This window comes from Vulpes vulpes, chromosome 1, assembly GCF_048418805.1.
Source record: "Vulpes vulpes isolate BD-2025 chromosome 1, VulVul3, whole genome shotgun sequence".
Taxonomy (NCBI): Eukaryota; Metazoa; Chordata; class Mammalia; order Carnivora; family Canidae; genus Vulpes; species Vulpes vulpes.
Genome location: NC_132780.1, coordinates 21,362,858 through 21,385,714, shown reverse-complemented (window position 1 = coordinate 21,385,714; position 22,857 = coordinate 21,362,858). Strand labels below are relative to the sequence as shown.

The 22,857-nt window shown below is 39.6% G+C and overlaps 1 protein-coding gene across 1 annotated transcript in view; it reads right to left on the bottom strand.

Moving 5' to 3' along the window:
• Nucleotides 1–22,857, bottom strand: part of LOC112909435 (uncharacterized) — a 41,596-nt gene that overhangs the window by 13,805 nt on the left and 4,934 nt on the right. The window contains 7 exon segments of the mRNA XM_025985362.2: nucleotides 6,365–6,386; nucleotides 9,089–10,787; nucleotides 14,512–14,607; nucleotides 15,402–15,516; nucleotides 16,096–16,259; nucleotides 17,845–17,940; nucleotides 18,118–18,244. Of these exon segments, the coding sequence (XP_025841147.2) occupies nucleotides 6,365–6,386; nucleotides 9,089–10,787; nucleotides 14,512–14,607; nucleotides 15,402–15,516; nucleotides 16,096–16,259; nucleotides 17,845–17,940; nucleotides 18,118–18,244 (2,319 nt within the window).

Sequence of the window (22,857 nt, the reverse complement as noted above, 5' to 3'; positions counted from 1 at the left end):
AAGATCACAGCCTAAGGATTCAAGCTCATCGAAAAGCTGAGATTGAGTCATAAGATTATACAATATTTCCCCTTCCCAATACTTGACTACCACACCAACAGGGCTTCAGTGTAATATCAGCAGATTACAACAAGCTGCACGATACATAAGAAGGACTTTTTAGGAGCACCCGGGTGGCTCAGGGGTTGAGCATCTGCCTTTGGCTCGGGTCATGATCCAGGGATCCTGGGATCGAATCCTGTATCAGGCTCCCCATGGGGAGCCTGCTGCTCCCTCTGCCTGCATCTCTGCCTCTCTGTGTGTCTCTTATGAATAAATAAATAAAATCTTTTTTTTTTTTAAGAAGGACTTCTTGGGAAACCCAAAGACAGCAAAGAAGTAAAAAATTAAAGTAAACCAAACCCTCTGGCACCAGCAGTACAGGAAACATTAGACAAGAGCCTAGCCAAACTAACATAAAACCTCACACCAAAAGCCTCATTACCTTAGTTACTATTACCTAGTACATCATGTCCAGCTTTCAACAAAAAATTACCAGTCATGCACAAAAAAAAACAGTCTGGGATCCCTGGGTGGCACAGCGGTTTGGCGCCTGCCTTTGGCCCAGGGCGCGATCCTAGAGACCCGGGATCGAATCCCACATCGAGCTCCCAGTGCATGGAGCCTGCTTCTCCCTCTACCTATGTCTCTGCCTCTCTCTCTCTCTCTCTGTGACTATCATTAAAAAAAAAACAAACAGTCTGAGGAAACAAAGCAAGCATTAGAACCTGACTCTGACATGGTAGAGATTTGGGAATTGTCATACCAGGAATTTAAAATAACTATGATTAATAGGTTAAAGTGACTACAGGGTGGGGAATGCCTGGTGGCTCAGTCATCCCTTCAGCTCAGGTCATGATCTCAGGGTCCTGGGATTGAGCCCCACATGGGATTCCCTGCTCAGTGGGGAGTCTAATTCTCTCCTTCTGCCCCTCCCCACCTTGCTTGTGCTCATGTTCTCTCTCACTCAAATAAATAAATAAAATATTTTAAAAATATGTTAAGATAACTAATAGGAAAAGTAAAAAACTTGCAACACAGGGATAATGTAAAAACAGAGGAATAATGTAAACAGAGAGATAGAATCCTTAAGAAAGAACTAAAAGGGGGATCCCTGGGTAGCTCAGCAGTTTAGCACCTGCCTTCAGCCCAGGGCGTGATTCCAGAGTCCTGGGATTGAGTCCCACATCAGGCTCCCTGCATGGAGCCTGCTTCTCCTTCTGCCTGTGTCTCTCCCCCCTCTCTGTGTGTGTGTCCCTCATGAATAAATAAATAAAATCTTTAGAAAAAAAAAAGAAATAACTAAAAGGAAATGCTAGAAAGTTAAAGCACTATAACAGAAATGAAGACCATCTTTGATTGGTTCATTAATACACCAGACACACTTGAGGAAAGAATGAGTGAGTTTGAAGGTATGTCAATAGAAGCTTTCCAAACTGAGATATAAAGAGAAAAGAATGAAAAAAAAAAAAAAACCACCCCAGAGGGCAGCCCGGGTGGCTCAGCGGTTTAGCGCTGCCTGCAACTAAGGGCCTGATCCTGGAGACCCGGGATCGAGTCCCACGTTGGGCTCCCTGCATGGAGCCTGCTTCTCCCTCTGCCTGTGTCTCTGCCTCTCTCTCTCTCTCTCTCTCTCTCTCTCTCTCTGTATCTCTCATGAATAAATAAATAAAATGTTTTTAAAAAAAACCCAGGGGATCCCTGGGTGGCGCAGCGGCTTAGCACCTGCCTTTGGCTCAGGGCGCGATCCTGGAGACCCGGGATCGAATCCCACATCAGGCTCCCGGTGCATGGAGCCTGCTTCTCCCTCTGCCTGTGTCTCTGCCTCTCTCTCTCTCTGTGACTATCATAAATAAATAAAAATTTAAAAAAAACCCAGAATATCTAAGAACTATGGGACAATTACAAAAAGTGTAACATATGCATAATTGTAATACAACAGAAGAAAGGAAAAGAAATATGTGAAGTACTAATGGCTGAGAGTTTTACAAAGTTAAAATGACAAACACTAAGCCATAGATCTAGGAAGCACAGAGAATACCTTGCAGGATAAATATACACAAAACAATATACACCTAGGAAATATCATATTCAAAATGCATGAGATCAAATATAAAGAAAATCTTGAAGGAAGTCAGAGGAAGAAAACACCTAAGAGAGGAAAGAAAATAGAATAATATAAAAGTCTCAATTAAAGCCAAATATGGGGCAGCCCGGGTGGCTCAGCAGTTGAGCGCTGCCTTCAGCCCAGGGCCTGATACTGGAGACCCGGGATTGAGTCCCACGTTGGGCTCCCTCCATGGAGCCTGCTTCTCCCTCTGCCTGTGTCTCTGCCTCTCTCTCTCTCTCTCTCTCTCTGTCTCTCATCAATAAATAAATAAAATTAAATAAATAAATAAATAAATAAATAAAACCAAAGATGGTGGGATGGCTGGGTGGCTCAGTGTTTGAGCATATGCCTTCAGCTCAGGGCATGATTCTGGAGTCCTGGGATCAAGTCCCACATCGGGCTCCCTGCATGGAGCCTGCTTCTCCCTCTGCCTATGTCTCTGCCTCTCTCTGTCTCTCACGAATAAATAAATAAAATCTTTTAAAAAAATAAATAAAAATAAAACCAAAGATGGCATAAAGAAAAGGGGAAACAAAATATTATGTGAGTTGACTGTCAATCTAGAATTCTTGCTAATACTCTTACAGGCTCTAGTTGGCTTTTACAGGTAGATCCTCATATCTACCACTAATAACAGTTATATCTGCTCTCTTCCTACCAGTACATCTTTTTTTTTTTAAAGATTTTATTTATTTATTCATGAGAGACAGAGAGGCAGAGACATAGGCAGAGGAAGAAGCAGGCTCCCTGTGGGGAGCCCAATGTGGGACTTGATCCCAGGACCCAGGGATCATGACCCAAGCCAAAGGCAAACGCTCAAACACTGAGCCACCCAAGTGCCCCCTACCAGTACATCTCTTAATCCTTCTTTCCTTAGAGGATACCTGGACCTCCAGTACCATGTAAATCAGTAGTAGCAATACTGGATGTTACTGTCCTATTCTTAGTATCAAGTGAGAGCATCAGGTACTATTGTGTATAATGTACATTATGCTGTTATGTATAATGTTTTGTTGTGGTCTATTTGACAGTTTTCTACATTAAGGTTCCCAAAGAAATTGTAAGATAATAAACATATGTTTGTTTTAAGCTACTATGCTTTAGGGTAATTTGTTACACAACAGCTAACTTACCACAAAACTCTTACTCTATGATACAGCGAGTTAAAGTGAAGATCCTGGGGCACCTATGTGCCTCAGCCAGTTAAGCGTCTGCCTTTGGCTCAGGTGATGATCTCAGGGCCCAGGGATTGAGCTCCACACTGGGCTCCCTCCTCAGAGGGGAGTCTGCTTTTCCCTCTCCTTCTGTCCCTCTCTCTCCTTATTCACTCTCTCTCACTCTTCACTCTCTCAAATAAATAAAATCTTAAAAAAAAAAAAAAAGTAAGGATCCTATCAGTAGTCAAAGATACCACAGGGATTAGAATTACAGTAGCTACTACAAACAAAATCCAAGTTTCATTACCTTAACACATGTATTTATTTCCTACTCACACAATAATCCACTGCTGGTGTTCCTGGGTAACTGATGGCTTTCCTCCAAATAGTGGTATAGGGACCCAGAATTCCTTCTTGCAGTTTTGCCCTTCCATATTATCAAGATTCTCCTTCTTCCAGCTGGACAGTACATCCTCTTTTTTTTTTTTTAAGATTTTATTAATTCATTCATGAGAAACAGAAAGAGAGAAGCAGACACAGGCAGAGGGAGAAGCAGGCTCCACGCTGGAAGCCCAACATTGGACTCAATCCCGGGTCTCCAGGTTCACACCCTGGGCCAAAGGCAGGACTAAACCGCTGAGCCACCTGGACTGCCTGATCATCTTAACAAAGCCCCAACTGACATACTCCTATTCAAACCACACTGAAGAAAATTAGTCTAATGGCCATAACTAGAAGCAATAATGGCTGAATAACGTAGGCACAACAGAAAAAGAGGCACAAACTTTCAGTGGTCATCTACTCATAACACAGATATTAACAAATACCCATGACCTTGGCAAATAATCACATAATGGGTTTTTGGTAATTGAACCTGCTATAAACTACACTAGATAATAATTCCCCTCTAAGCATTCACTTGAATAAATGCAAGTCTTTTAGGAATTCCATTGAAGTGTTCATAGTGATTTGAATTACAATCATTGAGGAGTACTCGATCCCTTTTCTATTGACACTTATCAATGTGTGACTTGGTAGCCAAGCCATGAAATGTCATTAATTAAAACAAAACCCTAATGTAGTTTCAACCCTGGGAACCCATTGTTAAACACACTGGAAATATCAGGTATCATAACATTCTTGGAGTTCTGTGGTTTATCACAACCATTTCACTTTCTTCCTGTGGTTAACCATTACTCTAATTCAGCTACCACACATGCCATAGTTCAGTAACACTTTTTTTTTTTTTTTTAAGATTTATCTATTTGAGAGAAAGAGAGCACAAAAGGAGGAGGGGCAGAGGGAGGAGTGATATTCTCAAGCAGACTCACTGCTGTGGGTGGAGCCTGATGCAGGACTTGATCTCAAGACTACCCAGATCAGGACCTGAGCCAAAAATGAGTTGGATGTTTAACTGACTACACCACCCAGGTGCCCCTTCAATAACCCTTTCAAATGCAATCTCTCATGAGAAGTCCCAGTACCTAAAGGAGGAGATTTGAGGAAAAATTTTAAGATGCTAGCATTTCATGTCAAAAAAACATGGAAATGCTACTGGGCCCAGACAGGAAATCTTGCAAAAGATAAGTAAGGGGCATGGACATAAATGGTCCAAGCCAGCATTATAAACTCTTGAATTATCTCACTTCCTTATGTATTATGCAAGTAATTTCTAACTGTCAAAATACACTCCCAAAAATATTGCCTAGATTTTTGATGGTATAATTAGCAAAGAATATTAAATATTCAGGGTGGGGCTAAACTCCTATCTTTATTTCAAACCATAGGTCACAGTAAACTCAGATTTTGCTTACCAACCAAGCAATAATGGTGGAACTAGAAGAGCAGACTCAATTTTAAGAGTTTTCTGTCACAAGGGAGATATAGGGAGGTTTCTTAATGTTTGAGAGAGTAAGGTTTTCTAAGATGACTGAATCTCTCATGATAGCCCGATTTCAGTAATGCAGATTCAGATCTTTCCTAAGACTTAAATTTCATGTAAAAGTGGCAAGGTTGGGAATTCAGGAAATATGCTAGCTTAGCAACTAACTAATCTACTGTTGCATTTGGCTTTCAGCATCTGCAGCCCCATGGTTAGAAAGAATAAGATTTCTCAACACAATCATTAAGAGACCTTGATTTCAATTTTTGCTTAAGGCCAGAATTTCAAGCAGGCTTTTAATTATCTAATTTAATTATAAATAAGCATCACACATGCTTTTGGAACTAGGAATCCTCATCACCTGTAGTTGTTGGTAGGAGCTATCTAGTCCCTAATGTGCTATGAGCTCATAATCCTGCTGTATCAAGAATAGCCTTTTCTAGGGATATATGCATCCCTATTTTTACAGCAACATTACTTACAACAGCCAAATTAGGGAAGCAGTGTAACTGTCCATTAACAGATGAATGCATAAAGATGACATGGTATATATATATACAATGAATTGTTCATCCAGAAAAGGAATGAAATCTTGCTGTTTGCAATGACATGATAGAGGTAGAGTATTATGCTAGGTGAAAGAAGTCAGTCAGAGATACACCATATTATTCCATATGTGGAACTTAAGAAACAAAGCAAATGAACGAGGGGGGGCAGAGAAAAGAAGCCAAGAAACAGACTCTTAACCACTAAGAAATTTGATGGTTACCAGAGTGGAGTTGGGCAGGGGGCTGGGGGAAATAGGTGATAAGAATTAAGGAGTGTACTTGTGATGAGCACTGGGTGATGTACAGAAGTGTTGAATCATTATATTGCACACCTAAAATTAAATTACACTGTATGATAATTATACTGGAATTAAAATTTTTTAAAAAAGAATAGCCTTTCAAAAATAAAAAATAAATAAAAAAAAGAATAGCCTTTCCTAATACAAAATAGAATTACAAGTTTTTCTTTTGATCTATCTCATTCAATAATCCTTAATACTCCACTTCTCTATCCTTTGATAATTATTCTCTAGTATCAGCTGCCATGGGGGCTAGCATTGCTTGGTTGAGAACAAAAGCAGACTTTAACTTAAAATCAGAAGTTATATAGTGGAAGAATATCAAGTACCTCACAGATATTAAGAACTGAACTAAGATGTGAGAAAGCAGGAAAGATCCATTTAATGGATCAGAGTGATACAGAGGGATGCAGAAATCTTTAGACTGCTGCCAAAGGATGACTAACGACCTCAACTCAACTGCAATACTTCAGCCTAGGAGTGATACTTCATGCTCTTAACAGTTGGTTACAAGAGGGCCCCAACCAATCACAATGAAAAGAAAACATCCGTTGTGCCACATATATGGCTGAATATTGATTGGCCCTGCTCCTGTCCCTGTGTCTCCAACCAAAATAAAAAGAATGAAAAATCTGATTGGTTTAATTGGATCCATGTGTGACTGTAGATTACTACAGAATGAAGAAAGTCAAGTGCCAACAAAGAGCTAGGATAAGTGTGTGTGTCAAAGACAAAACTAGATTTCACCATATATACTGAAAAAAATATACACATAGATACACGCACACACATATATATTCAATATTAATTTTGATGCTATGACATGATTTTACACTTTAGGTTTTGGAAGTTGCACAAATCTCATTTAATATATTGTGGACAGACAATTCTCCATAGAAGCATACATAGGATTTAAACTCTTTCTACTAACCAGACAATACAGTATTGAATAATCACAATTTAATGAACCTGCTTGGCAGGACAGTGAAATCTTATTTTATCATAATTACAATGTTGCAATAAACATTATTTACAGAAATTTCTTCCAATGGGACAAAATTCCTAGATCTAGAATTACTATTTCAAAAGGAATGCATATTTATAATGTTGATAGGTCATACTATGTTGCCATCCAAAAAGACAATTTTACACTGCTAATGATCAGGTATCTGTCTTCGTGCTGATGCCAGTACTGGACATTATCTAAATTTTAGATTTTAATCCATCTGAAAGCCAGGAAAGCTTGTTTTAGTTATTTTCTGACTAGTGAGGCTAAGAAATTTACACTTTGTTTAGTCATTTGAATTCTTCAAACAACATACCTATTTGGTATACATCACCAATTTTTTCCCACTGTTTTGTAGGTGTAATGGCACTTTGTTCCTACATGACATATTTTTCATATAACTTGTATTATTTATCAATTGTCTTTTACGTCTTTTTGGTGCCTTCCACCATGCTTACCTTTTTAATCTTTGTACAGGCCAACTTATTCTCTTGCTCATGTCTTCTAGGACCCCATGTCCTATTTAGTAAAGCCTTCCTCCTTTCTGTTTGCTTCTTACATATCATTTCATAATTAGAAATGTTAAATACAATTGCATATTTCTCTATAAGGTATGTGTGTTTTTTTGAAAGAGGGTGGATTACCAACTATCAAAATATTTCCCCACTAATGAAAAACCAGCCTTATGATATAGTAAAATCTGATATGCAGAGGAACCTATTTCAAAAATGTCCTTCTATGCTTGTCAAATTATCTTTCCTTGTGTTGTTTCCACTGAAACTGTCAAAGTAAATATATCCTACTAGGACTGTTGTGAATGACAATTTACAAACATTTTAACAGTATTGAGTATTTCATCTAGAAAAAGTACTTCTCCTCTATTGACATATTTTTGTATTTCAATAGTTTAATAATTCCTTTTCAACTCTATTCATAAGTTGCCTTAGAATTTTGTCTTGTTTTTGAAGTAGGAGTTGTATTACACTCTTAGAAATAATTAGAACCTTTTGTATACTCTCCTCTGTACCAGAGCAGGGGTTGGCAAACTTCTGTAAAAGGATAGAATAAATATTTGAGGCATTGCAGGCCATATTGGCTCTGTTGTGGCTCCTCAGCTCTGCCACTGTGGTGTGAAAGCAGCCACAGAAAAATGTAAACAAATGAGTGTGGTTGTATGCCAATAAAACTTTCTTTGCAGACACTGACATTTAAACTTAATAAAATTCTCATGTTGTCACAAAATATTCTTTTCACTTGTTCAATCATATAAAACCTTTTTTTTTTTTTAATTTAGATCATGGGCCATACAAAACTAGAGACTTTGGTCAATTTAGACTGGTTTACTTTAAGGTTGACAGTTCCTTAAAAGTTTAATAGAATTGATTCATAAGCCCAAGTGATTTTAAATCAAATCTTTCCAAATTTTCTAATTTTTTAGTAACATGTCGTAGTTTTAACTTTAGGCAAATAAATCTTGCATTTTTTTCTGATCATTTCAGTTCTTTTGTTCCAAGAGGCCTACTCATCCATGCTCTCCACATACTTTCTAAGACTGATGTTAGACATACAGGAAAGCTGAATTCTCTCACCAATAAAGTCACATCACCTTACATTTATGCAGATGAGATGGAAAGCCCCAATTCAAACTCAATGTGATGAAATCAAATTTTAAACCACCATTGGCAAAACCTCATTGACTACTTTGAAACTTCTGTTCCTGATCTAAACTGGTTTCTCCTGGCCTCCTTCTATACATCATTTTTATTCAAGAGCTGACTGTGATAACCCTTAATGTCCCAAAATAATGTTTTACTCAATATTTGATCCGCACCAGGCACTGTGCTAATGAATAAGCACATCTTATGTATTAACCAATTTAAAGGATCTCAACACAAGTTTTTACATAAGAAGTGAATGAACTATAGTTACACTTAAGAAAAAATTCTGCAATGGGAAGACCAAACTCAAGGACAACAAAACTAAACCAAACAGAGGGACCAGTTTTTAAGCTAATGGAGTTGTCCAGGTGAAACAACAATGTTGAGACTATGCTGATGGGAGGGAGGACGGACCCCAGAGAAATCTGGGAAGCAGATCCACAGGACTTGACGTGGAAGGCAAAGACGGGTGTGCTGCTGACTCTCCACTATGAATTCTCTGATGAGCAAGGTGTGCGGTCTGCCGGAAGACTTTTCTACTTTTCTTATAGTTATAGGATCTCTCTCCAGTGTGGACTCTTTTATGTTGATTGAGGTGTCCAATTTGGATGAAGGTTTTCCTACATTCTTTGCATTCATATGGTTTTTTTCCAGAATGAATTCTCTGATGTACACTAAGGGACTGACGATGGCTAAAGGCTTTGCCACATGCACTACATTCATAAGGTTTCTCTCCAGTATGACTTCTGCGATGACAAATAAGTGATGACTTTGTCTTGAATGCCTTCCCACATTCAATACATTCATAAGGTCTTTGGCCAGTGTGAAGCCTCTGATGTTGAGTACAGGATGAGTTATCACCAAAGGCCTTCCCACATTCAACACATTTATAGGGTTTCTCTCCAGTATGAACCCTCTGATGCTGAATAAGGTGTGTGGTTTGGCTAAAGGCTTTACCACATTCCTTACACTCATATGGTTTCTCTCCTGTATGTGTTTTCTGATGCTGGGCAAGGTGAGCCTTCTGGGTGAATGCTTTACTACAAATTTTACATTCATAGGGCTTCTCTCCAGTATGAATTCTCTGATGAGTAGCCAGCTGTGAACTTATGCTGAAGGATTTACCACATTCCCCACATTCAAAGGGTTTCTCTCCAGTATGAATCCTCAAATGACTAGCAAGGTGTATATTCTGCCTAAAAGCTTTCCCACATTCTTTACATTTAAAAGGCTTTTCTCCAGAATGCACTCTTTGATGTTGAGTGAGTGATGCATGATGACTGAAGGCTTTTCTGCAAACATCGCATTCATATGGTTTTTCTCCAGTATGAATCCTTTGATGTACAGTAAGAGATGAGCCATATCTAAAGGATTTGTCACATACATCACATTTGTAGGGTTTCTCTCCAGTATGAATTCTCCTATGTTGATTAAGTCCTATGTGATCACTAAAGGCTTTTCCACAGTCGATGCAATCAAAAGGTTTTTCTCCAGTGTGGTAATATCTCCAGTGACGAATAAGGGATGTGTTCTGTATGAAAGCTTTCCCACATTCAATACATTCATAAGGCTTCTTGCCAGTGTGACATCTTTGATGTCTAGCAAAGGATGAGCCATCACTGAAGGCCTTTCCACATTCATTACATTTATAGGGTTTCTCTCCAGTATGAATTCTCTGATGAACAGTAAGGGATGAACTCTGGGTAAAAGTTTTCTTACATTCATTACATTTGAAAAGTTTTTTTCCCGCATAAATTCCCGTATGTTTTATTACCACTGAATTTTTGGGGAAATTTTTAACTGAATCACGATTATGAACTCTCTCTTCGGAAATGTCCAAATGAAACCATCTTCCAGATTTATTAAAATTACGTTCTCTTTCCTTAGAGAGGCTTTTATTATGAGTGATTGCCTCTTGCCTGAATTGTGTCTCCTGACCTACCAGCTTCCTTTCAAACACACTCTCAGAATCCCAATTTTCTCTGAAAGTGGAACACTCCAAATTAGTGTTTGAAGTTCTATCTGTTACTTCAGCAAATGTATCTTGCTTTGGAAATAATTCCTGGGTCTCATGTATAGACTGTTGGCCTGAAAGATAACAAGAAAACAAGTATCTTTATTGTGTGCTAGAAAAAAAAGAATTTGCTAAGAGTTTTTTTTTTTTTTTTTTTTTTTTAATTTTTTATTTATTTATGATAGTCACAGAGAGAGAGAGAGAGAGAGGCAGAGACACAGGCGGAGGGAGAAGCAGGCTCCATGCACCGGGAGCCTGACGTGGGATTCGATCCCGGGTCTCCAGGATCGCGCCCTGGGCCAAAGGCAGGCGCCAAACCGCTGCGCCACCCAGGGATCCCTGGTAAGAGTTTTTGAAAGCTATGATGAATTCATTAATTGGTGAAATAAACCCTAATTAAACTACATAAACTATGTGTCTCTAAAACATGTAAACATGCAGTATACAATGTATGTAAGCAAGCTCCAGCATAATTTATATAGGAGCCTACAAGAGGTGAGCAGAAAAGAATTAAATACATGTGGAATCAGTTACATATTAGAAGAAAGGAACTGGGAAATTTTTCTGCAATCACACCACCTAAAAATTCTGACATTCATTGCCTTTAATCTCTCTCCCACTCTGTCTTGCTTCAATGCCAGAGCAGTCATCACATCATGAAAGCTGTTCCAAGAAGCACACCAAAGCACAAAAGTGACAAAGTACTCATTAGCATTTATCAGGATTATCTGAAAGCTGGTCTTTCCCCTCAAATGAGAAAATAAGGTTTCTGCTAACCACATCTTATTTAATTTCAACAAAAACCTACATTACCAACTAATACATTTAGCAACATAATATCATTTTTACATTTACCTGCATGCTTTCATAGGCCTGACACTTTTCTGGTCTTTTATTAATTCTTCACTTCTCTGGCCATGTATTAATGAATAGGACCTGCCATTTACTGTCTTAGTTCAAAACTGTTTTTTAAAAAATGGTGAGTGCTGCCATTATATTTAATCACATCATACACACTACTGAGCAAGCATGTGTCTTATCTCAGATTCTAATGCTTACAGGGAAGAGTGTACATGCCTAAAGTCCTCCTGCTAAATCACTTAGCATGCACCAAAAATTTGTGCATGTGTAGTTAATCTCAATAAATACATACAGATGAAAGTGGTTTTGGGGAGATGATGCAGAGAATCAAAAGTTATCAAAAAGATGATCTTAAAAAAAGGGAAAATAGTTTTTTCTCATGAAATCTAAATACTTAAAGTTTTCCTTCTTAGATCAGTAATAAGACAAGGATGCCTGCTTTTTCAACTTCTACTCAACACTGTACCAGAGGTTCTAGCCAGAGCAATCAGAAACAGAAATAAAAGACATTCAAGTTAGAAAGGAAGAAGTAAACTGTTATTTGCAAATAACATGATCCCGTTTTTTTATATAGAAAACCCCAGAGAATCCACAAGAAAAGTACTAGAGCTAATAAATCAATTCATCAAAATTACAAGACACAAGATCACAACACACAAAAATCAGTTTTGGTTCTATACCCTAGAAGTGAACAATCTGAAAAGGAAATTATGAAAACAATTCTATGAGGGATAACATTAAAAGAATAAATTACTTAAGAATAAATTTACCTAAGGAGGTATGACATTGTACACTGAAAACTACAAAACACTGCTGAATGAAATTAAGAAGATATAAATAAATGGAAAGACATCCTGTGTTCATGGACAGGAAGAGAGTAAGAATTAAATAAGTAATGGAAATAAGACCAAATTTGTGAGGTGATACAAATGGGAATGATGCCTCTATAAATAAAAAGAAAAAACTGTAAGTGAAACAAAAGGTCAACAAAGTAAAGGCTTCTATAAAGATACCACCCAACTTAAACTACACCTTATGGTGAAAAGAAACAGCCATGTGCAAACTTACAGGCTACATGAAAGTGGGAAGAAAATGTATCACATTTTTGAGATAGGATTTATATTCATACAATATAAAGGCAAGGAAATACGATCCAAAGGAAATGTGGGTGATAAGTATATTGACACCATTAACAGAATATGAACTCTAAATGGATTTAAAGTGCACTATTTCTCAAAATTATAAGTACTGCAGGAAATGCAAATTAAACACCCCTTTTCACCCAAGAGCTTGGCAAAAATTGAAAAAAAATACTCACTATTGGTAAAGATGTCTAGAAATAGGTATTGTTCACATAAAAATGTTAAAATCTTTACACATCACAATTTAAAAAGGTCTACTTTTTTAAAAATTTTTATTTATTTATGATAGTCACACACAGAGAGAGAGAGAAGCAGAGACATAGGCAGAGGGAGAAGCAGGCTCCATGCACCGGGAGCCCGATGTGGGACTCGATCCCGGGTCTCCAGGATCACGCCCTGGGCCAAAGGCAGGCGCCAAACCGCTGCACCACCCAGGGATCCCTAAAAGGTCTAATTAAACAGAAACTCCTATTAACCATATGTGAGAAAGTATGTTGATATTTAAAAAAAAAAAAAAATCACTGGAACAGTTAAGAAAGCTTTTAACACACAAATAGAGAAATGAATATATGAGATATATTTTACAAAAGGATAAAGAGGATAAACATGTAGAAACAGTATTCAATCTCTTTCATAATAAAAAAAATAACTTTAGGGCATAATCTTTCACCAAAAAATAAGCAACTATTTTCATCAAAATACCCACTGCTAGGAAGATACAATTAATCCTATACATCAAGTCATCTAATCACTGCAGCAGCTGCTGAAAGCAAACTAAACTTTCAGAGCCTAACATATGTTCACATCCAGGGATATAACAATCCCAAAATAGTGGTTTTCATGTACATAAAGATACCTGTTGCAAATATATTTTTAATACCAAAAAATATGAAGCATCCTAATTGAGCAATGAGATATAGGGCACAGAATGCATGTGAAAAAACATCTCTGTGCATGTGGGAATACACACTATAATTCCAATTACATGAAAAAATATGTGTTTTTCACAACTTGAAGAAGTCTACACTTGCTCTGTTAACATACTGGGATTATCAGTCATGATTTTACATTCTGCTTCCAAACAGGTGATAGGATTACATTTTCTATAAATCATTGTTTTCTAAAGAAATTCTTCTTTCCCTTATGTATCAAAAGAGGAATAGAACTCCCTGCCTCAAAAAAAGAAGAGACCTTCCACTTCTATCTTCTTGCAATGCAACTTCTATCCACCCTGACTCAAACAAGGAAGCTACTGGAAATTAATCCTCTCCTTTGTCTCTGCAATGCCCTATTGGAAATTCTGCAAACTCTACTTCATCCAGTTCATCCATAAACATGTTTCATCCTTTCCACTGGAGTGACCATTTACAATCACAACATATGTGTAAATTCCCTTTTTCTCCAAGTACCTACCAATGCCAAGCACAATGGCTCCCTCAAATAACTTTCCATTCATGGTTCTTACAGGAATGGATGCAGAATGAAGAGTGGGCCATGTGATCACGAAAAATAGCTCAAAAGTACATGGGGTTAGGACAGAATCGTGTAAGGAGCTGAGCAAATATGAGTGGCCAAAGGAGAAACGTTACAGGGAATGAGCAATCACTCAAGAGAGGGTAGCAAGGGAGGAAAGGGAATAATTTTGAAGTCTGAGACCTCTATTTTCTCTCTAGACCTGGAGGACTTTGTGAAGTCCTGTGCATCTTCTCCTATACATTAGTGAGGACTCAGCCTCTTTGGCGAAAGTTCTGCTCTAACCTGCAGTGGCACTTCCACCCAGGCCTGCTGCACTCACCTGAGAATAGGCTCCTTGTCAGCTCTCTTTCCACCATCCAGGGCTCTTTCCCGTGCTCCAGCAGAGAGACCAAATCTGGCTTAGAGACACAGGGTCCTGCATATGGGCAGATATGGGGTTCTGTCATACACTGGACATTCTTAATCAAGAACCAGTTCTGTGGTTTTGATAGAAAAGTGTTTTATTACAGGAAGAAGCAGAAAGAAAAGTGAGCAGTATCTGAAAGACATTAAAGATGATGCTTCAAGCATAATGAACATACCAACTTTCAACTCTACAAATGTCAAATTCTCATCTTAGGAATCACGACAAAAATTCAGCCCAAAACTTCATAAGACCCCTCCTCCACCTCTAAATTCAAAACTGACATTTGAATAAAGGCACCTGGGTGGCTCAGTCAATTAAGTGCCTGCTTTCGGCTCAGGTCACGATCTCAGGGTCCTGGGGTCAAGTCCCATATCGGGCTCCCTGCTCAGTGGAGAGCCTACTTCTCCCTCTACCTCTGCCCCTTCCCCCATTTATGCTCTCTCTCATTCTTTTTTTTTTTTTTTTTAAGATTTTATATCTTCATGAAAGACACAGAGAGACAGAAAGACAGAGAGAGAGAGAGAGAGAGAGAGAGAGAAAGAGAGGGGTGGCGGGGGCAGAGACACAGGCCGAGGGAGAAGTAGGCTCCATGCAGGGAGCCTGACATGGGACTCGACCCTGAGTCTCTAGGATCACGACCTGGGCCAAAGGAGGTGCTAAACCGCTGAGCCACCCGGGCTGCCCTCTCTCTCATTCTCAAAAAAAAAAATAAATAAATAAATACATAAATAAATAAAACCCCTGAGAAATGAAAGTGGCAGTTGCTGAAGACAGGTTCAGATTTAGGAGAGGGACATCCTTACCTACTGACCCCAGGTCACTACGGTTCTCCCATATCACATTCTTACAGAAACTCTTCTGAGCAGGGTCCAGCTGCTGGGAGAAGTCTACGGCCATATTCGTGATAGTCACTAAGCCCTGAAATGGTACAACACACTTTTTGGTCAAATGTGCCCACAAACCTGCAAAGGCTGTGGGTAAGGATGTGAAAGACACAACCTATGCAAGAATTCTCACTCAAGTTCTGAGCAACGCAGGTCACATAATGACCAGGTCTAGGCATAATGTCTATGTTTGGGGGGAAAAAAAGAATCTGTAATTTTGCAGAGAACAAACTTACAGTATGAATCTCCTAATGCTGACTGAGGCTTTCCCCACCTTCAAGACTCAAGTCTGCCAGGTGTCCCTCTCATAATGTAAGCTTTGATGACAGAGCAGGGCTGAGGTCCTGCTCAGAGCCTTCTCATGTCATCACATGTTGAATGTTTTTGATTAAGACAGACTTGTTTGTGACTCATTACAACTGAATTGCAGCCCCTCTTCTAGTGGGCATCATGACTGCACACTCTTCCTTCTTGCAGGATACTCTGTCTACAGGAAGCACTGTATTCAAAGGAAAACTTCTCCCAAACTCACTGTGGTCATGATCTCTCCCCTCAAGACAGGCTTCTTTTGGAAGGATACTGTGTCTTGACTAGAACTGATCTCCTGACTTACCGGCTGCCTCTCAAACAGAGCACCATAATCCCAATGTTCCTCCAATATAGAGCATTCCAGGCTGTAATTTGTGAGTCTCTCCACTATCACTGCCTGGGATAACTTTTCTTTAGAGATGTCCTTCTTTGCAGGTAACTCCTTGGTCTCCAGCACAGCCTTCAAATCTGAAAGATATGAAAAAAGCAAGCTTTCTCCATTATGTATCAGTATAAAGAAAACTTCCAAAACATAATCAGAGGAATTAAAATTCTCAAAGAAACATATCATATCAAAAGCTTTTTTTATATGACTAACCAACCATATATTCCCATATTTGTGTAGCTTTCATCCTAAAGGATACAACATGAGCTTTATTACCTAAATCTAAGATAAAATGTGGCTAACAAAAAGAGAGGGGAGGCTAAGGAAGAAAACTGCTATATGATCCTTATCTCAACATTATTAAGTAAAATTCACTTTGAATCTTTCTCCAGTTTTTCAGAAAAAATTATTTTCTCTTTTTAAGAGTGCCTCTTTTATTACAATGTTAACTAACAAAAGTTCAAATCCCAGCCTGAAAAGTGCAAGTCTTCAATAATCAACTAGAATCTCCACAAGAGACAAAGGACTGCCAGAAGAAAATAGCTATTTTGTTTTATTAAACTCATTCAGAGAATGTGATCTAATATGTGAAATGGAAAAGTTTCACAGATACACCCTGCTAGTTCTCCTGTACCCTTTAACAACCCATGAATCTTGTTGGAAGTTGTATCTTTGAGCAGCCTCTCCGGTTCTGTCGATACAAAGTCTTCCCTTGTATGATTTAAACAAAGAGGTTTTACAAGATTCTCAATTCTTTAGAAATCGTTGCCATTTCCTCTTGTAGTAACCCCTGATAGAAGCCTGTAATTCTGATCCCTTGTCTTACTTGGTCAATTTGTTGTTCCACAGATAATGCTGTAGTTGAAACCACTGTATTCCCAAGTGATAGAAATATCATCACAAGATCTGTAAGATTTCTCTGTCAAATCAGAATCAGTGTTCTTTCCTTCTGAGAGCCAGTCACTCCACTGTCCTGTCCGGTCCTGTCTGTACTGGGAGGCCCACCTGCCCAAATCAATGACGGCCCCACCCAGACCCGCTCCTCGCCTGCTGATCTCTTTCTTGTCATTCTAACATTTCTGCTAAAGACTCTACTCTCATTCTTGTTTCTCTGGCTTGAAACTGGGAGTGATTTTTCTTCTTCCTCTTCGGTCCCTATTTATACTCACCATACATAGGACAGCAGTTTCTACTTCACATAAGCTACATAAGGATATGCCCTATTTCCCCAGTGACAGGGTTAATTCTTCAATAGCTGACACTCATCCACCAATCAGCACCTGATGGCCTTACTCAAAAGTGACAATAAAAGTCAGTGAAAGACGTCTATACACAGAACAGTCATTTAATCAAAGAGAAATAAGATAATAAAGACACTGGAATCAGCCAAGGATTTTTTAAAGTACAGGAATGTAAGCTTGCATGACAAAGGGTCTAAGAAGGAGCTAGGAAAAATGGAATCCAGAGCAGAGGAGAGAAGTCATGTTCAGAGGGAGGGGAGCAGAGGTGGAGAGATCAGGTAGGATGAACATTTTGGGCAGCCTGGCTCAAGAGGCCTCAATTCTCCCTTCAGGCCTGGAGGCTCAGGAAGTCTGCTGATCCCATATGCCTGGGGTCTTGAGCCGTGACCCAAAGGGCCTTCACCCCAGCCAGGCCTCCCACGCTCACCTGGGCACCGGCCTCTTGTCAACTTTCTCTTCACCATCCAGGGCTCCTTCCTCTGTTCCAATGAAGAGATCATGTCGGGCTTGGAAACGCAAAGTCCTAAGTACACAAGAAGAGGGAGGAGGTGGTCATACTGTGGGTCTGTGCAGACTGAAGATGCTGGCTCCCTGGCCTGATGAAAGAGTGCAGGGAAGGGCATGGTGCTGAAGGAGTAAAGGGCTCCGAGTTACAGAAGCCACCAGGGCAGGTTGGAGAATGAGCAGGGAACATCCTCACCTAGTGAAACTAGGTTCCTGTAGTTCTCCAACATCACACTCCTGTACAGATTCCTCTGAGCAGAGTTCAGCCACTCCCACTCCTCTTGGGAGAAATTGATGGCCACATCCCCAAATGTCACCAAGCTCTGAAAGGACAAAACCACACTCTTGTTTAATCAGTGCTCATGCCCCATCAACGGGGGTGGGGAGGTGGTTGTTATGGATTCAACTGTGTTCCCCAAACTCAAAGTCTAATACCCAGAAACTCAGAATGTGATTCATTTGGCGGTGGAACCTTAAAAGAGGCGATTAAAAGTTAAATGAAGTCCTGTGGTTGGACCCTAATCCAATGTTACTGGCGTCCTTATAGTAAGAGGAAGACACCAGGGATGCTACCACACAGAGAAAAGCATGTGCAAAGACATGGTGACAGGGAGACCATCCGCAAGTCGAAGAGAAGCCTCAGGGAAACCCAAGCCTGCCAGCACTGTGATCTCCAACTCCCAGCCTCCAGAACAGACTGGGAAGATAAATGTGTTCAAGATCCCCATCCACGGTGTGTTGTTACAGCAGCCTGAGCAGACTCAGATAGGGGTCTCAGGACTACTTTTCTCCTCAGTTTGGGTGAGAGACTATATGTATAAGGAATAATATCTAAAGAGAAAAATACACAAACAGCCCCTGCCCTCAGAGAGCTGGCAATTTTGTGCAGGTGTACACACAGCAATTCAGACCATAAATAATGGAGGCTCAACTGCTCCAGGCACAACATATAAGAGCATTTTTCAACATGACGACACATGAGTGGCCTGGATCAGCACAAGAATGTGGAAATCAATGTGAAGATGAGCCTCAAAAGGCAGAGAAGACTAACCCTCAAAGCGGGTTCTAGGGATTTCTATTTCACTTTCAGTGTTCATTAGATGTTGAGCATTCGTGTTAATAAGAAAAAAAATACACTAAACAAAATCCTCTTTTTAAAAAATTTTTTTTAAAAATTTATTTATGATAGTCACACACACAGAGAGAGAGAGAGGCATAGACACAGGCAGAGGGAGAAGCAGGCTCCATGAACCGGGAGCCCGACATGGGATTCGATCCCGGGTCTCCAGGATAGCGCCCTGGGCCAAAGGCAGGCACTAAACCGCTGCGCCACCCAGGGATCCCCCCGAAATCCTCTTTTTTCTGACATAAAGATGTTTAAGAAAAACACTACAAAAAAAAAAAAAAAAAAGGAAAAACACTACAGAACACTTTCAAGAATCAAGGTGCCATCTCAGAGAAGCAGAAGTGTCGAAAGGTACCATGAACACATGTGTGATGGTGAGCATGCAGCTCATCTCGTCCTCTCCTGGCCAATTTTTATGTAGCATATTTTTAGGATTTCAGTGTATAATTCTGATACATTCCAATGTATTTTAAACATTTACTTAATTCAAATTCTCACCGTGGGAATCCCATGAGTGGCTGCCCTCTAGATTTAAATGACCAGCAGCCCTAGGATTTTAAAAGTATATAGTGAGAGGCCCCTGGGTGGCTCAATGGTTGAGCATCTGCCTTTGGCTCAGGTCATCATCCTGGGGTCCTGGGATCGAGTCCTGCATCAGGCCCCCAGCAGGGAGCCTGCTTCTCCCTCTGCCTCTGTCTCTGCCTCTCTGTGTCTCTCATGGATAAATAAATAAAATCTTAAAAAAAAAAAAGTAAATAGTGAAATCAATAAGCAGCAGAGCCCAAAACCTGAATGCTCTGCAATCTCACCTACTCACTTAACCTGTCTCACCTCCCCATCTGCAAAATGGAAAAAATCAAAATCTCACAAATCATGGACCAAACATAGCATGGGCATAGCACTGGGGACTGGCACGGGTTCCACAAAAGTTCTAAATAAATGTTGGCTACCACACTCCTACCAACAACCCAACTTTCCTGTTTTCAGCTCCACATAATTCTAGATTTAAATGACCAGCAGCCCTAGGATTTTAAAATCCTAGCGGCAACAAAAGTCCCTGTGAGGGGATATGCTATCACATGCTCTTTAGCCTGCACCAATTCTGAAAATATTTCCAACCAAACCATGTAAAGACAAGTCAAAAGGGTTTTATAAGTGGTATCTTTGATTTGTGCAGACAGTAAACTTTTGATAGCATAAATCTCCTAAATGGGAGACTGAAAGGTGCCAGGTCATAGAAAACTGCTGGCAATACTTGCAGGAAACAGCCAAGAACTGCATATTATAAGTCCTGAGCCAAGAACATGCTCGTATGTCGACCTGAACAAGCAAGTCTCAGATGGTGCTGGCTGCTCTCAGTAATGCTGTCAACTTGGAGCATCTGGTCATGAGAGCAAAGGAACTGATCTGCTGGCCAAATAAGTAGCAAGAGTGCTCATTTTGTTGTAAAGGTTCAGCTCTGGTTCCCTGGGTTGTTTATATTCATCTGTACCAGCAGTTAAATGCCTTCAAATTCACTGTGCAAGACTCAGTGGAAATCTTCAAGCATCCTGAAATTCAAACGTTTCAATGCAGATGATAAATGAAATAAGCCAGACACAGAAAAACAAACATTGCATGATCTTGCTTATATGTGAAAGCTGAAATAGTCCGACTTACAGAAGCAGAGGGTAGAATGGCAGTTGCCAGGGGCTGGGTAACAAGGAAATGTGGAGGTGATGGTCAAAGGGAACAAAGTTTCAGTTGTGAAGGATGACTAGTTTTGGAGATGTAATGTATAACATTATGCCTATAGCTAACAATATTCTGTTATTTCCTTAAAATTTACTATGAGGATAGATTTTTTTTTTAAGAAGGTAGATCTTATGTTAAGTGTTCTTGCTAAGAAAAAATAATAATAAGAGTAGGAGGAACATTTGGAAGATGATAAGTTTATGGCCTTGATGTTAGTGATGGTTTTACCAGTATATACCCATCCTCAAACTCATTGAGTTGTACACATTAAAAACGTGCAGCTTCCTACATGTCAATCATACCTCCATAAAGTGGCTTAAAAAAAAAACACACAAACATTTCTTCTTTTTTTAATATTTATTTAAGTAATCTCTACACCCAGTGTGGCCTTAAACCCACAACCCCAAGATCAAGAGTTGCATGCTCTTCTGACTGGGCCCAGGCCCCCCAAAAAAACCATTTCAATGCAAGTATTTCCAAAGATATAATTGTTCAGACACATGCTACTTCTATGCTTTTATTCTGACCTGATTCTAAAAGCCAGCTTTTCACAGATTCCAGCCCTATAGTTCTTCTTCTTTTTTTTTTTTAAAAAGATTTTATTTTTTTATTTTTTTTACTCATAGAGACACAGAGAGACAGAGGCAGAGACACAGGCAGAGGGAGAAGCAGGCTCCATGCAGGGAGCCCAATGTGGGACTCGATCCCGGGTCTCCAGGATCACACCCTGGGCTGCAGCTGGCACTAAACCGCCCTAACCCTATAGTTTTAACTACATGTTCCTTGCCTGGCGAGTCTTACACTTATTTTTTTCAGACATTCAAAAATCTTTCACATATTGTTTACTAAATGAAACATTATATACAGTATATATAATGTATACAGTATTATATACAGTATACAGTACATATACTGTATGCAAATTACAATACTTTTTTTAAATCTACAATATAATTACAGCATCTTTACAATGACGTTAGAAGTCTGTTGGTGCAAGAGAAAATGATGCCCAAATTTCTAGCCCTTGTTATTACTTTGTCATTGATGGGAAAACTGGAATTTGAGGCTCTTGCTACAAAGAAGAGTATAAGTTCCAATATTTTCTTATACCTGGGCAACTGAGTTTTTGGGGGCCTGGTTTTTTGCTTAATAAGAATGTCCTTTCTCTCTCTACTTCTATGTTCCAGAGGGACCCAGCATTAATGGTGTATGTGCCTCCAGGTAAGACATTTTATCAGAAAAAGAAAAAGAAAAGAAATGCAACTGATCAAAAAAGAATCAATGATTTCTGTTAGTGTTATGGTCTGAATGCTTTATGTCCCCCCAAAACCTATACATTTGAATCCTAACACCCAGTGTGATGGCATTTGGAGGTAGGGCCTTTTGAGAGGTGCTTTAGTCATGAGGGTGAATCCTCTTTAATGGTCTTAGTGTCCTTATAAAAGAGACCCCTGAGAGCTCCCTAGCCCCTTCTTCCATATGAGGACACAGAGAGAGGGTGCCAGCTATGAAACAGGAAGCGGGTCTGCATCAGTCACCACATATAATTTGCCAACACCACAATCTTGGTTCTTCCCAGCCTCCAGTTGTGTATAAGCTGCCAGTCCATGGTTGTCTGTGATAGCAGACCGGACAGACTAAAAGAGCTAGCAAATGTCTTTTACTCTAAACAGTAACAATTATTGCTCACAGGACTTAGGTTATTCCAGACAGAAGTCTATATACTTACATATAAGCTTATTCAACCCCCATAACCCTGGGAGTTGGTACTATCACCATTCCCATTCTATAGATGAGGAAAACAGAGAGCTGTAACTTGCCCAAGATCACACAGTCAACTGCAGAGCCAAGATTCTGAACCCAGTAGTCTGGCTTCATCGTCCACACCCTTAACATCTACATCAGGGGTCAGCAAAGTCTCTCTGTAAAGGGCCAGAGGACAAATATTTTAGGCTTTGTAGGCCAGAGAGCCTCTGTCACAACGACTCATCTCCGCTCTTGCAGCATAAAAGCTGCCACAGACAACAGCTAAACTATGTTTGCCAAGCTCCAAGAAGATATCATTTATGAGCACCA